Source organism: Gymnodraco acuticeps, unplaced genomic scaffold (genome assembly GCF_902827175.1).
Source record: "Gymnodraco acuticeps unplaced genomic scaffold, fGymAcu1.1, whole genome shotgun sequence".
Taxonomy (NCBI): Eukaryota; Metazoa; Chordata; class Actinopteri; order Perciformes; family Bathydraconidae; genus Gymnodraco; species Gymnodraco acuticeps.
This window is the reverse complement of record NW_022990940.1, coordinates 3298616-3315356: the sequence shown is the minus strand read 5'-3', so window position 1 is coordinate 3315356 and position 16741 is coordinate 3298616. Positions and strand designations below refer to the sequence as shown.

At 40.4% G+C, this 16741-nt stretch overlaps 1 protein-coding gene across 4 annotated transcripts in view; it reads right to left on the bottom strand.

Annotated features, from left to right (window-relative positions):
• spidr (scaffold protein involved in DNA repair) overlaps nt 1-16741 on the bottom strand; it is a 37002-nt gene that overhangs the window by 10828 nt on the left and 9433 nt on the right. For all 4 annotated transcript variants that reach the window (XM_034234545.1, XM_034234546.1, XM_034234547.1 and 1 more), the window contains exons 8-10: nt 16100-16319; nt 8690-8894; nt 6850-7094 (exon numbers count right to left, since the gene is read on the bottom strand). In XM_034234545.1, coding sequence (XP_034090436.1) covers nt 6850-7094; nt 8690-8894; nt 16100-16319 — 670 coding nt within the window. The remainder of the gene's footprint in view (nt 1-6849; nt 7095-8689; nt 8895-16099; nt 16320-16741) is intronic.

The window sequence follows — 16741 nt, the reverse complement described above, 5'->3', positions numbered from 1 at the left end:
TGATAGGAGAAGATATTTAGTTGATCTTATATTATACATCCATAAAGTTTAACAGGTAAATGCAATCTGCCCTTTTTAGTGTTTAATTGCATTTCTCCGAGTGGTAAAGTATGAATGTTGACTATGCGCCAAACACAAAGTTGGCAGAACAAAAGCAGAGAACAAGAAAAGATAACATTTGAGATAGACAGCAGAGGCATTCCTCTAAACCTCAGGCAAGCAATTGAAATGCCTGTCAGTATAAAGGCACTTCAGTTACCAAACTCTCTGAAGAGGCTAATAGTTTCAGTGTAACTGCAAGCAGCTATAAGTAGTGATCTTTGTGAATTGAACTGTTCATTTGCATAGAAAATGCATGGGAATTGGCCAACTCTGTGCCAAATGAATGCATATTACCTCATTTAAATATGTGCAAGTAGCTCAGGAATACAAGACTCTTTGCAGGTTCCTCATCTTATTTGTTTAGGTTGAAGGGCCCCAAAAGTCACATAATCCTTTCGAGGCTTGGCCCCTTAAAATTGAATGATAATGACCTTCAAGTTATTTGTCAGTCCTTGAAGTGCCTTTAAACTTTTAAGCCAACATGAACAGGAAGTCCTCATGGCTCTGGGATAATTGAACGTTTACACATCCAACATATGGTAGCAAGTGAGCAAACTCAGCTGGAAGCAACTAGTTAGTGCACCGTAAATTGAGAATTTCAGTCATTTCCGTTTGCTTGGTGTGCTGCTTTGTTTCGTGCTGCACCGGGGATTGGATGGAATGAATCAGTCACAATATCCAATTAGTTTTTTGAATCAGATCCTTTTTAAAACAATTTTTTGACCCAATTATAGGACTACTGCTCACACCAACGTTACACAGTTAATGCTCAGCCCCGTCACTGTGACAAGTGTTAATGCTGGAGGCCGGTTTGACAGGCTGCTGCTGCTGACAGAAAAGACCTTTGGCCCACAAAGTAGAGAGGAAGAGTCCTGTTGTATACTCCTGCACTCTGCTGCTCCCACTGAGAGAGGGACTGCTAAAGGCTCCAGTATCTCAGCCAGTCAAGCCCAGACAAAGCTCTGTACCAACCCTGAGAGTAAACAGAGAGTTCAAATCCCCTGGTTAGACAAGGAAGGGCCAGCGGAGAAGTGGAGAAGGGGGAAAAAGAAAAACAGGGAGGAGGACTGTCAGCGTGCTCATCATACATCATGTGCATTAGGGTGGTCCTTAGTGCCATGTACATTTTCAAATGTATTTATTTTAAGCTCCAACCACCGGAATTCGTTATCATAGTCAAGAAAACTCTCCTGGTGAATTTTAATCAAATTCCAACAACATTTACCCGTCCCTCATCAACCTTGAAGTTTAGCCTCACGTAGGGTGGTCCTTAAAATGTAAAGTCGGAAAGTCTAAGTTCCAACCTCCAGAATTCATTCTATTAGTCAAGAAAACTCTCCTGGTGAATTTCTTCCTCAATCTGACAACATTTACCCCTCCCTCATCGACCTTGGCTGCCACACCAGCAGCCACGGTGCTGCAACTGAGGCTAAACTTCAAGGCTCATCGCAGACATTGGGAAAGTTTTGAGATCTGATTAGGCCTATAAATGTCTCCTGTTGGTAAACATGGGGTCTGTCTGTGTTTGTTTTGAGGGACCTGGAAATAGATATCTCAATAACATTCCTGACATGACTTCTGGTGGTGTATGCCGCGGTTTTCCCCAAGATTATTCTCAGTTGTTTGCTTTCTTCAATATCTAAAATCAGGTCTATGCTAGATATTGTTAAAACAACAAACAATGTTACACATAAAAATAAAGAGAAATATTGTTTTTTGGAGGTGTTATGTCTGTGGAGCTTGGTCATACGTTTAAGGTAGAGTACAGAAAAGACCCCAGCCCATTTGACACGGTGCTGTTTATCACTTTAGTCACTTATTGACTGTTGGATGCCTTGTCAAGAAAGACAAGAAAATGCCTCAGGAAAAAAAGAATAACCGCTGCAATTCCAGAAAAAAACACTTTGTCGTTCTGTCAAGACACCAAAAATAATATTTACCACTGGTGAAAACTGAGGTGAGCTATAGTCCTACCATGAACCCTGTCATCGTGTTTTTAACTAATAAGCAATGGTTTTTTTTCAATTTTGAAGATTGATAGGTCTTTTTATTTACTGGTTAGTCCACAAAACGTCAGCATTTGCAAAATTAAGCTTTTGAAATACTTTCACCAAGCAACAGTTTGGAGTGATTTAAAACAGAGAGAAGCTGCCAGTCTTCACATTTTAGTAGCTGAACCCCAAAAATGGAGGCATGTTTACTCTAATTGACATTGAACAGTTTGTTGACTTATTGTTTATTTTAGGATACTACAGTAGGCAGATTTATAATTCAAATGTAGACACTGCATATAGTTGCAGGAAACAGCTACACTTTTAATGCATGAAATAAGTAACAAAATAAGTGTGTCAATGCTTTTACTTCTTTCTATAACCAATTCCATGATGAAAACAAAAACAATGACACAACTTCTTTCTACTGTAGACGTTTGTCTTTAAAAGTGCGTCATTAATATTTAGAGTGATTGGAGCTCCGGGGAGTCTTCACAGCTGCGGGACGGGGTTAGTGGGATCGATACACAGTGAGCATGTTCAGCATAAAGTAGACACATGTGACCCAGATCGAAACTGTGGCTCAATGATGAGTCTGTTATCATTTCGGGATAACAAAGCAGGAATTTTAAGGATGATTAGTGTACAGAGGAATAAGATACGTCTTTGGATACAGAGGAAATTCAGGTTAGCAGCATAAGGTGATTGTTGGTGTGCTTTTCTTTAAAGGATTTGTAGACAATAACAAAAAAGAAGAATCTATCTATATTGTTAAACCTGTATTCAGTACATAATCCTTACGTGTGAAACCAGGAGTTTATGACATTTACTCTGCCGTTTTATAAAAATGTATCTGACTAAATCGATAAATCAGTCAATACTCTGTTGACAATATAAATACAGCTGCTGGAGTCACATTTAGTGGGAATGTTTTGACACTTTCACTTTAAGTTCAGCTTGTCTGAACGTGCAAAAGCGTGATATGAAATCTCACATAGAGAAGAAAAGGGTGATGAGACGCTTGGTGGTACCAGCTTGACATAAACAACCACCTCCCTATTCTGTCCCCCCTAATAGCTGTTCACAGCCCGACTTCCTCCAACATCGACCCTTCACTCCCCCCTCCAAAAAAAACCCTTGCATTGGCCAGTTGCCGGCCGTTTTCAGGAACTTGTTTTTGTGCACTATCTCAGAATTCTGAGCAACTCAGGTTTTCTTCCAGGAACTACGATCCACTGAGCCTGTGCACACACACACACATGCTCCTTCACACACACACACACATGCTCCTTCACACACACACACACAGTCACACACGTCGTGCACGTGCACATTACTTGGCAACGCACACTATGAGCGACCCACACATTATGGATACAGAAGAGAGGCCTCATTGGTGGGGGGCGGACAGGCAGGATTCCTTTCTATGTGTTGTCCACCAATCAGTGCAGGCAGGGTGATAAACATGGTTGTAACAGGATCCTCGCAGCACATTGTGTTCCTTCTCAACAGAAAAAAAACCCTCAACTAGCCTCTCCTCACTTCCTGCAAACAGTTAATCCTCTTGTTTGTTCTATTCTGAATTTACGGGAACTTAACATCTTCTTCAGGCATAAATATCATACTGGCCTCCCTCCCATGTGTGTTGTTAACATGGAGGCTAAACAACAAAAGGATCAAATGAGTATGCAGACCAGGGGAGTGAGTCATAGAGGCTGGGGACACAAACTGAGAGGTACAAACTGTCCTTGTCTTTACACAGAATGGGGCAAATTAAACCACACTGCAGAGCAGGCATGCATCCTGGAAAGTACTTAAAGCAGCCAATACCAAGAAGTTGTTTATTCAACCCAAAACCTATAATAAAGGGGCATAAACGCAAACAAATCATAATGCTAGTAAAAAGGGATAATCAAAACAAAACTTTTTTCACAATATTTATATCTGCGACAGACAGGGTCGCCTACGCATTTTGAAGTCAGTCCTCGTGTTCACTTCCTAACCGCATGCAGAGCCTGTTGAATCTGGTTTGGTAAGAGGGACGGGAGGGAAGTGTGGGAGTGCTTCCGGTCAGAGGGCGGCGTTTGTTTACCAGCTGCAGAAGCCGCATGGCAGGAGCGAGTGTCACAATGCAACCGACGCTCAGTTAGTCAGTTATCCTGTCAGCTGACTGGGGCGCTCCTTTAACCACAGAGAGCCCCTCTGGCCTCTCCAAGAGGAACCAAAGCATTTCTTTACTTACTCAGCAAAGAACTAAGACAACAAGCCCGGGGAGGGTCAGGCCACTAAAGGTCATGCTCGCTGGACCTGTGTCAAGTACAACATTCAATTATTCATTAACTATAACAAGACCACTAGAGTAAAACTGAGTAACTTCAATAAAGGTGGTTCAGGAGTTACTATTGTTTTTTAAGGGGGTGATCAGAACTAATGAGACTAGATGGAAGTCTGTATAAAAAGCTGTATTTATCAGTGTTTTTGAAACAACAATGGGAAAAAAAGAAGAAGATAATTTCAAGAGTGCAGACCTTTGGCCACACTGTCTCCAATAGTGAAAAATAATTTGTGCGACCGCCCTGTGATTCAGATCTGCTCCAAAATGTAATTAGTTCTTCCTTGGCTTGTTACTCTACACCAGATGATTTGTTACACAGAGCCATCTGAGACGTCATCACTGAAAACTGTTTGTAAACAGTACAACTGCTTTTATCAAAATGATTTGCAGTTGATTGGATTAACCATCGGTCTATTCAACTCTTGCTGAAGCCAATCAGAAGAAGTTCTTAAACATACTCAAAGTCTGACAGACAGGATTGATTTAAGTTTGATCTCGCCAGTATTCAGCTGCCGTTTAAGGTAACAATGCTACAACCTTGAACCAAGTTTCATTAAATTGACAGTTCAGTTTTTCTGTAATCCTGCTGACAGACAAACAAACCAAAAAACTGAAACCCATAACCTCCTTTATGAGGTAACAACTACATGTGATGTAAAATAAGTCAGACGTAGTGATAAACCCCAATGAGAATCAACACTCAACTAATTCTAGTGTCTTTCAGCTCATGGTTTTGGTTTTACAGCCCACAATACCTCAACACTCTCATACGCATTGTTTCAAGTCACAAGCAGCTGCCTTTTTTAAGCAAAAAGGTCTGATATACCCAACAAGACCACTAGCAACTTTTCCAGTAGGATATTGAATGTTGAATTAGCCTTTCACTCTCTGGAGGGATGTGTGGGTGAGCATTTGTAGATCAACCAATAGGAAAGCTCTCTCTGGAATGACCTGTGATTGGCCAAAGACTTAACTTAAGAGAGTGGACCTATCATGCTATATTTGAAAAATATATTGTAGGGCCATACCTATATAAAACATGTCTGTGAAGTTTTTTTTGCAAAATACATTCCGCGTTTTATTCTTATATGATTATATAGAGTCGTTATTCATTTGTTTTAAAGCTCAATAAATAACAAAGAAGACCTTTGACCGGCACTTTTCTAATTTTCTCCGGAAGATTTAAACTTAACATGTTGACCGGCGGAAAAAAACTGAAACTCTGCCGCACGGTCCCCTCGTCCCTTGGAAGAGGCGGAGAGGTGGATGTTTGTCATCTGCTGGTGGACTGCCGGAGAGAATTACAGCAGGAGCAAACACTTGCCTCGGGGAGGGAGCAAAAGAGCCAGAGCGTCCACAGCGGAGAATAAACAGAAGGGCAACCATGGCAACCATGCGCGGGAAGTCTTCTTCGCTGCTTTTGTGGCAGACTACAGCGCCACTTACAGGCCTGGCATATGTACTACAGCGTCTCGAGCGCTTTCGAGCGGTCTCGTGTGAACGGACACTATTCTGGGCTGACGTCAGCTCGGATGGAATCTGTATCCGCTCGTTGTAGCCCCGTTTTTAAAAGATTTGGGTACGGAGGAAAAGAGAGAGGGTTTTATTTTCTGACGCTGCGTGAGTTCCCCGACGCACCGGGGACACATATTTATGTAAAAAAGACATCACAAAGTGCATTTTGCATGATAGGTCCCTTTTAAATTACAAAACACTAAAAGGCTTTTATTAATATACCTTGCATTAAATAATTATTTGACTGACAAAATAGGACATGAATTAATGTTCTGAAAAGGGACTAATGTTTAACCCTAACCCGAGCTGTAAGATATTTGTTTATTCCTGAATACTGAGGCTAACAGGCATGACAGTTTTACACACTCATAAAATATACTTGTGGTTTTCTTCAGAACCTCAAGTTAATAGTTGACAGGTCTCTCTTGAAAATGAGACCTTGTGTCTCAATGAGATCTATACCTGTATAAATAAAGGCTAAATAATAAACACTGTTTCAACCCTATTCCACCCACTGGAGTATTAGTTGGCACCAACTCAACTCTGTCTTGCCGGTGCACGATTCTGAAACATCATGCTGAATTTCCCGAGAATTGGCCAGAATCACTCACAGCAAGGCTGGATTCAATTAGTAATGTTTCTGTCCTGTTTGTATCAAACAATGCCATATGGCTGCAGACAATGTGAGCACTGTAGGGGCCCGCTGTGCTGTGAACAATAGCTGAACCACTGAATCACACTGTGCCACCAAGGAGAAGCATGCAATGCCTGGGACCACATTGAGCGTCATTTATATTTGTGGGAGATACACAGAAGTTAAAATGTGACTCATCTTATCCCCGGGCTCATTTGGCATCAAATGAGAAAAAAAGGCCTCACACCAATTATCAGCTACTCCGACGGTACCTGTGTTTTCTTTGTACTGCCTTGGGCGACGCTGAGGAAGACCTGGTGGGAAGTCTGGGCTTGAGGATGGACACAGGCGAGCAGTCGGGCACGGGGACGGAGTAAACCCTCTGCACCACCACCTCCACGTCCTGCCCCACAGAGCCAGCCTGGCCCAGACCCTCGATCGCTTCCAGGAGAGAGAGGCAGTGTCTGGATACAACTCCTGGAGCTCCGACACTATACAGAGCATCCGAGGCAGCAGCCTGAAGGAGGGCAGAGAGGAGAGAGAGACTTAGTGTTATGATGGATTAGAAATAAAGCTGCAACGTTTATTTAAATGCTCAACTAGTTGATTGGCACCTCTTTTCACCCTCTGTCTGAAACCAGAGCCCAGTCTGCTTTGATTGGTTAGCTGGCCGGCTCTGTTGTGATTGGTCAACTGCTTAGAGAGGTCCCGCCCTTAGCCTATTACATACAACGTGTTGGAGTGCTAGCCAATTGAAATTTGACTGTTACATAGTGATGTCACTATGTCAAGGAAGAAAACAAAGGACTACAATTGAGGCGTTTCAGTTAGGGTGGGGGGGGACCTTTGGGATTTTAGGCTTTGCAGACCTTTTACATGCACAATAACCTTCTTATTAAGTTAAATAACTTTCCTTGGGTTTTGGGGAATGTGTTGGATCAAATTGATTACAAGATGTCAAATTGGATTTGTAAATAAGTGATGAGCATTATTGATGCCCAAACAATTCATGTTTTTGTATGAATCATTAGTTGCAGCCTGATTCTCTGGGTTTGTGTATCCAGCATAATCAAACATAAGTAATTTCACCTACAGTTTGCCTACCTGCCTGTCAGCCTTCCATCGGGGCACAAACTTATCTCGTGCCCTCATTGGTCATGTGCGCGTTCGTGTGTGTTGGAGGAGGGGCTCTGTAAGGAAGTGGCAGATTTTCTCCGGTTGTGTATTTTCAAATTCTAGCGCACTCGAGCTGGTTTCTCAAATGTACCTACCCCACCTTTAAGTAATTAAACATACACGTCACCAACATGTAAACTTATGATGTCTCTGCTGGACAGACTGAAGGCACCTGTTACTGACTAATGTGGGATAAGTGCTCCACAGAGGCTATTAATTACCAGCTGAGACGGCGTGTGGCTTTTCACCTTGTGTGTGTGTGTGTGTGTGTGTGTGTGTGTGTGTGTGTGTGTGTGTGTGTGTGTGTGTGTGTGTGTGTGTGTGTGTGTGTGTGTGTGTGTGTGTGTGTGTGTGTGTGTGTGTGTGTGTGTGTGTGTGTGTGTGTGTGTGTGTGTGTGTGTGTGTGTGTGTGTGTGTGTGTGTGTGTGTGTGTGTGTATGGGTCATCATGGCCTAATGTGGTTTTGAAACACCCACGGTAGCGGGAACTACTACAGAAGCAGTTATCAGTGCTTTGCCAGGTGTTTACTCTTCTGTCTGTGACAGAGTTTGTCCTCAGAGTTATAACAGTGAGAGATGCATCAGTCACACAACTCGACAGGTGAGTAGTTGAGGCCAAGTTCAGGGAGAGGTGAGTTCCGTTTTAGCATTGCGATTCCTTTTATCCAATTGCATTATTTATTGCAAAATGTAAGTCAAAACAATGAACCATATATTCGAGAAGAATATTCACATTACATTTATGAAGAATATTGACACCATTTTCCTGATGAGAGATCATTTGAATGTGTTTTGCGCATATAAAACTCAACCTGTGTTCAGTTAGAGGCATTGCAAGGGTTTTATGAAGGTATGCATATTGTCTTATAACCTAACTTCCAAAATACAGTAAATGTTGAATTAGGAATGCAATTATAATGATGTGAAGCCTACGCACTTGTTTGGTGTTGATCTCCTCTGCAGTCCTGCATTCCTCCTGCAGTCTGAATGTCTTACACAGAGAGTACGGGTTGCACCTCTCTGCTGACAGCAGGCTTTGGGGAAGGGACATGTTGGCTGGTTTGGTTGCAGAGGACACTTTCTGGCTGAAGTGTGTGTTCAGAATAATATCACAGCTGGGGTCCTCTATAGAAAGACTCTGCCTGCAAGGGAGATACAGATCATTAGTTTTAGATCTGGGGTGAAGAATGGTGATAGTTGAATTATGCACCTTAACATTACGTTTTTTTTACATTTCTTATTGATATTTGGGACTTAACTTCACAGAAATGGAATAAATAAAGGTGATGGACAATGATAAACAGTTTGTATTGTGACTCTTTTGATAAGAAAGATTCAGATTGTAGTACACTAAATGTAGATGATTGCATACATGTGGTGGGGCTGAGAGCTCAAGAGGATTTGAATGTCAAACTCAGATAAGGTACCATCCACCTCCGCTCTTGACTAGTCGGTACCACCCAGCACAAGTTCAAAAAGGGGCCAGTGAAAATACACAACGGATGCATTTGTCTTCTTTAACTGAGGTAAAAGATACATTTTCCATGCAAGTGGGTCTCTTAGAAAGGCAACACCTTGCAACGCTGCACAGCTTGATTAAAGCACTTTCAAATGTGACATCATGTGTGGAAAAATACTCCAACACCCGTCACAATCAACCAGGCTAAGAGTTTACTGGTGAGAAACCAAATCCAGAAGGCTGCGTACGTGTGACCTGAAATACTCTCGTGTTTAATTGTACTTCTTCTTAACCGTTCACTCATCTGTGTGTGCCAAAAATGAGATGCTGTAAGATAAAGTCTAAGAACTGAGATAAACATTTACGGTCAATGGTGTTAACCCATCAAGATGAACGACACACAGCTGTTGTGAGTGGTTTCGAGCCTGAGAACAAACAAGTTGAATAACGGCCAGATAATTGTACGGCATGTTGTTTGTTGTAAGTTTTACGTTTCAACTTGATTCTCTCCACATGGGAAATGGATAGTGTGATGACGGCGTATCACTGACTCAGCCAAGATCATGGCTTGACAGTAACTGACAAACGTGTCACAGCTCGTCTAGTTGAACCAGAAGTTAAACATTAAGCGGGAAAAAACGATTACTATATAACATACACTGTCAGCTGAGAGTTTGAGTTAGAGCTAAAAGGAAATGTAGACTAATGGTGAAGGTTATAATGTTATGTTTGTACTTAAATGTTTTGAATTTGCATTAGAGTGAGAGGAGTTTCTAATCTTTAGTTTAACATCATTATTATAAATGGGTTAGTGTAAATACATACAGTGTACTTTTACAAATCAAAACATTATCCATGTCATTTATCTACAGAAATGATTGTATATTTTAGATGTACAGCTCATAGTAGAGTTAATCAACAAATAAATAAAGATTTAAAATGATATCTTTACAAAGGTTATATTTGTGTAGGCTTATATCCTTGATCTGCACATATGTGTTCATGGCAGGTTTTATCCCCATGCATACAATCTGCCCATCCAGTTACTGCTGTACCAATTCTCTTCTTTCACACATTCAACGATTCTATGCAGGTTTTTGAATGAAGCTTTTGAGTGTCTGCTGTTTTATTGGTGTCATTAACTTAAAACAAATATGTTTTTATTTATTTTTGGTTTAATAAATGTAATGTAACAAGTGCGTAACTCCCTCTGTGCAAGGAGCAGGAGTCAAACTGTTTTTGAACATTACATTACATTGCATTTAGATGACGCTTTTATCCAAAGCGACTTACAATAAGTGTATTCGACCAGGAAGATACAAACTAGAAGAAAACAGAATCATAAAGTACATCAGGTTTCATAGAGCCAAAACATTTCAAGTGCTACTCAACTGGCTTTAGATAAGCCAGTCCTTAGTTAGTATATAAGTGCTTAGTTAGTCATTTTATTGCTCGAAGTGGAGTCGAAAGAGATGAGTTTTCAGTCTGCGCCGGAAGATGTGTAAGCTATCTGCTTTCCTGATGTCAAAGGGGAGCTCATTCCACATTAACATAGTGAAAAAGATTTTTGAGCGATTAAATACCAACAAATATTAGTTTTCAAGCAGAATATTTTGTTAGATTAAAAACATGTTGTGAACTTTAGAAATGATTACATTGTTTTACAATACATTTTTGCTTTCCGACTTTCCAACTCTGTGGAGTGACTGGACATTGTGGAATCATGTGAGCCGGAAACAATCCAAAAATAATTCCACCGCTGGAATTTAACTCTACATTAGTATAATAATAACAATATTAGCCTTTCTCTTGAACTTTAAACAAATACCGGCTTAAAACAGAATAAATAGACAAGCAAACAATAGAAGAAGCTGTGCAGAATTCCTGAAAATGCGGATGTCACTGTTATGAATGAAGCTTTAGCTATGTGGTCCAACAGCCCAGCATCCGGAACATACTGTGAGCTTCACCATGATGGTGCAGAAACGTGAAGGACTTCTACGTTAGTCACTACAAAATTATTCTGTTGTATTCTGATAATCAATAACTCAAGTCATTTCTCAAGTGAACAAACCTAACAATTGGTTATACTTTGAAAAGTGCTAAAAATCGTTTCTATAGATTATATTATACATTTTGTTTCAGTCAGCCTAAGCATGCAACATTATTTTCGAATTGTTGGGACAAAATAATAACTTGAAGATGTAATAAAGAACATACATTGTCAATGTGTACAGTGCTAGCTTCAGTGTGTTAATTTGATTATCCTTAAATTCTTTATTTTTTATAAGTCTATTCTACAACAACAGATAAAGCCAGAAATCTAGGTGTAGTCATGGACTCTGACCTGAGTTTCAACAGTCACATTAAAACAGTGACTAAATGAGCCTACTATCACCTAAAGAATATATCTAGGATTAAAAGACTAATGTCACAGCAGGATTTAGAAAAGCTTGTCCATGCTTTTATCTTCAGTAGTCTCGACTACTGCAATGGTGTCTTCACGGGTCTCACTAAAAAATCTATTAGAAAGCTGCAGCTGATTCAGAACGCCGCTGCTCGAGTCCTCACTAACACTAAGAAATTGGATCACATCACTCCTGTTCTGAAGTCTTTACACTGGCTTCCTGTGTGTCAAAGAATAGATTTCAAAATACTGCTGCTGGTTTATAAAGCACTGAATGGTTTAGGCCCAAAATACATTTCTGACCTCCTGCTAAATTATGAACCATCCAGATCTCTCAGGTCTTCAGGGACTGGTCAGCTTTCTGTCCCCAGAGTCAGAACTAAACATGGTAAAGCAGCGTTCAGTTATTATGCTCCAAATATCTGGAACAAACTCCCAGAAACCTGCAGGTCCGCTGCAACTCTGACTACTTTTAAATCCAGGCTGAAGACTTTTCTTTTTGCCGCTGCTTTTAATTGAACTATTCACATCTTAAACTGCACTGTCATTTTTATTGTCTTTGCTTTTAAATGAGTGTTTCTAGATATCATTTTATAATTTGTTTCTTAATGTCTTTCATTTTTGTAAAGCTCTTTGAATTGTCTTGTGTTGAAAGGTGCTATATAAATAAACGTGCCTTGCCTATGTTATTTGTACTGTTAAGTCTGTCTTGTGCATCGGTTCGCTCTTTGTATGACCGGCTGTGTTTGTATCTTAAGTTGTCTGTATTTTTATTGTATCCCTTTGATTTATTTCAATGGACATGACCCCAGAAGTACTAGAAGCAGGAACATGTGCCTCTGATGGGGATCCTTGTATAAACAATAACCTAGCAGGCTGTAAATCTATTATAACTTCAACCACCTAGAAAAATAAATGTCTATAACTCTCTATCATCTCTGTAATGATTAATAGAACATCTTTATCATTATTCAACTATATGTTAACCTTTCTTTAACCATCCTATCTTGAAGATATACCCTCTCATAACTCTTTTCTTATTGCATTTTTTACTACTTCGTGACTCTGAATAAGTACTTCTGAAATACTTTAGCTACAATGTTTATCAGTGCATCATCTGAGCAGTCATCGGCCATACAGTACTGTTAGTAGAGCGGAACATCCTGTTCATGGGAGCAGGTACAACTCCCCCGCAGGAAGTGTGACCCCATTGTGAACAGGTGAGCTGTCATCATCACACAGGTAGCCGGGGTAAGGAGTGGCTGCTGGCGTCACAGCTCGTAAGTGAATAATCCGTGCAGGTATTTCCGCTCAGGCCTCGGCCCACTCACAACAAGGCGTGGGAGGGGGGGCGGAGCCAACCTACTCACTGCAGGAATGGTGGAGGAGGAGGTTAACCCTTGGTAAACGTCACACAGGAAGCTGATAAGAGGAATTTTACCAGACACTCTGAAGCTCTGAATTCCGTGTTTTTCCACTTCAGCCTGACGAAGCTGGATAAATGATTGAATATATTCAGAGAACATTAAGGTTTTTATGAGTTGTTACTGTATTGTAATGATTCAGAGACTTTTTTTATTGAGTGATAGCATTGATTGATTTAATATAGGGACACTCTTATATCTTACCATTGGTGGAAAGTACTTTCATTAATTTACCTATACTGTTCAATGTTAAATCATTGATTTTTTACTCCATAACCTTCCATTGACAGCTTTACTGGCTTTGCAGGTTTGGTAAATTAATAGAAAATATAAATCAACAAATACATTTTGGTGTAACACTAAAGGTTAAACTATCCAGTAGTTTATCAAGTAATTATAAATAGTGTTACCTTTATCAGAGGCAACATTTACACATCAATGTATCACTGATTGAAATCCAGCAATACAAAATATATGACTTTGAAATGGGCCATTCTGCTGAATAAGTACTTGTACTTTTGGTACCTTAAGTATGTTTTGATACTATAACTTATGTACTTTTATTTGAAAACAACTACTTAACATAATTTGAATACTTCCTCCACCACTAGCTGTAACTGCTGAATGTAAATGTAATCGAATTACTAACAAAGAACTGCTAACAGAGCACTTATATACTAATAAAGGACTGGCTTATCTAAAACCTGTTGAGTAGCACTTGAGATGTTTGGCTCTATGAAACCTGATGTACTTATAAGATTCTGTTTTCTTCAAGGTTGTGTCTTCCTGGTCGAATGTACTTATTGTAAGTCGCTTTGGATAAAAGCGTCAGCTAAATGCAATGTAATGTACTCAAACTAAGGGGCTTTAAGGACGCTTGTTCCGATGAGAAATTATTCTTTGAAAGAGTAAATGGGAGTGTTGGTGGGGGCTTTACTCTCTCTATGTTTTCAGGAAAGGAACTCAACAGGAAAGGAGAAGTGCTCAAATGCAAAGATTCCTTTCAAAACCACCATGTGTTTTCCATCTCAGTTCTTTGGCTCCTTTCACTCTTTGCTCCCAAATGCTCCAGAAAATGATCCCACTGTGTTTTTCCCCCGGCTTGCTGGAAATGACCTAACTACTGCCAGGAAGAGGAATGTGAAGCATTCCCTGGAGCTGTTTGTGACGTCAGAGCATCGAGGAGGCCCCTGCGCTTCCGCCAGCCTGGATATTCCAGAGTACACTCAACCTAAACTCCCAACAGCTGGAGTCAACTGCTGCCTCGCTCCAACTCCAAAACAATCCTGAGAAATACACACACCACACACAGGCACATACACACACCCCTCCTCCTCGCCTCTCCGCCCATGCACTCACATCTGGGACATTGCTGCTTACTATAATGAGCTGAGAACAGTACATTTTTATACTCAAAACCCCAAAGAATTGTGATTTCTACAGATTTATGTTACCCCTTTTTTCAGTGTTCAATGTATGGATATTCAAGTGTTATATTCCGACAGTCAGTATGCCTCCTCAGCATGATTTTTATAAGATTATGTTACTATGTGGCCTGCGAATAATGAGTCAGTCAAAGGTTGTGTAACTTTGTATTTTCTGACTGCCTGATTATGACGTTAAACATCAAAAACAGCGCAAGAAAAGGTTTCACTTACCAGTATTATATTCATTTTTCACAGAAATGTATCCGCGTCATAGAGTTATAATGTTAGACATATCTATTCTTATTACAGCTAAAACCACTAAGAAATGTTTAAATGGCAGATATTCCCGTAACTGATTAATCGCTTGGTCATTGGTTCCAGCATCTCAATTGTTAAACTCAAAATATTGTTAACTTAATACATTTTGGGATTTACATACTGGCAAAACATAAAAAAAGCTATTTTACAATGTTATCTTAGGTTTTAGGAGATTGGCATTTTCTCCTAATTTGACATTTTCTAGCCCTAACGATAAATCAAGAATAAGATCTAGAGATGATTTTATTATAATAATAATTGTCAATGCAGTCCTATTTCTTATAACGGCTTGCGATTCTTCCTAAATTGCAAAAAGAACACTTTAAGTTGGCGAATTATTATTTTAACTTTATCTCAACGTCGAAAGTCTTCTGCATCTGGTGCTTAAAGGTGGGGTAGGTCATTTTAGAGAAACCAGCTCGAGTGCGCTAGAATTTGAAAATACACAACCGGAACAAATCTGCCACTTCCTTCACAGAGCCCCTCCCCCAACACAAAACGCGCACATGACCAATGAGGGCACGAGATAAGTTTGTGCACAGATGGAAGGCTGACAGGCAGGTAGGCCATCCAGTTACTTTAGCCGAGCCGGCTCAGATGATTGGTCGTGCTTTTTACAGTACTACGGCTTCCACAGATGACATTTTGTTATGGATTTTTTAGTCAAAGCACTGAAGATATTCATTGCTATCGGGATGTTAAGAGCATTCCATGGAATATAACAAAAAGTGTATCTTGAGCCGGTTTCTCAAACTTACCTACCCCACCTTTAACAAAGCTGTCACTTTCAGACTCTACTCGATATAATAAGTATCCAAATCAAACTGCAGCAAAATGTGGTTTTCATTTAAAGACCCCTTCAAGACACATTTCAAGACATGTGAAAATAATCTGCTTTGAATAGCAAGTTGCTTCTGATAACTTTAATAGTTTAACTTTTGCAACATTACGTATACTCTTTTACCATCATGGACAATCTATAATCTATGCATGAATGCAAATAAAGTTCATTTGAAAGGGTTTAGAGATAATGAGAACAACATGTCTCCTACTTCTCTGAAAGACTATTCCCAGTGTCGATCCACTGGAGGTTTCTTATTGGACACAGTATTGGCTCCAACATGATGTTATTAAATCCTGCTTGTGTGTACATGTGTTCAACTCAGATTTAAGGTGAGCACAGCGAACCAGGCTCTGCACATACTGATTCTGCACAGTGAGGCTCAAACATCCCAGTGAAGTAACAAGAAGAAAAAAAACATGTTAGTGTGTAGGGGGGCTTAAAAGGGTGACATGTATTACATCCTCTCACCATGGCGGGTATATGTGGACGATGTCTCTGGGAACAAGCATCAGCTGGGCTGCAGTTTCTCTGTTGAACAACACCAGCAAACCAGCTCTTCCTTCAGGGGGGGCATCGCTGTGCTGGTGGCCCTCTGCGGGGGGGTGCTGGTGCTCGCAGTGCACCAGTTGCATGCTGCACTCCTCCTGAACCTCCAGCACCTCCAGCACCAGCACGCCAGGCCTGTCCACTGGAGAGCAGAGCAACAACAACACAGATGTTGAGTGTGTGTTTGTGTGTAAAGAGTGCACTCATACTCTCCCGGACTCTTGCTCTCGTGGGACTTATGTGTTATAAGAGTAATTCACTTTTAGCATCAGAACATTTTGCACTGTATAACTTTGAAAGCTGTTACTGACTCAGAGTAGAATATGAAACGCACAGAATCCCAAAGGGTGAGAGTGCAAATGTTTGGAATTTTACCACAACGCTGACTTTGCTTTTGGCTCAAGCAGAGATAACAAGGAGGAGCAAATAAAATAAAAAGACAATGCCCTGAAGCAGTAAAACAAACTACCCATGCAAATTCTGTGGGAAGACTTGATTGCATGGATTTGTGAAAATTGCAGCACAAGAGCTCTCAGTCAATGCAGCTCTGTGTACGCCAGCAAT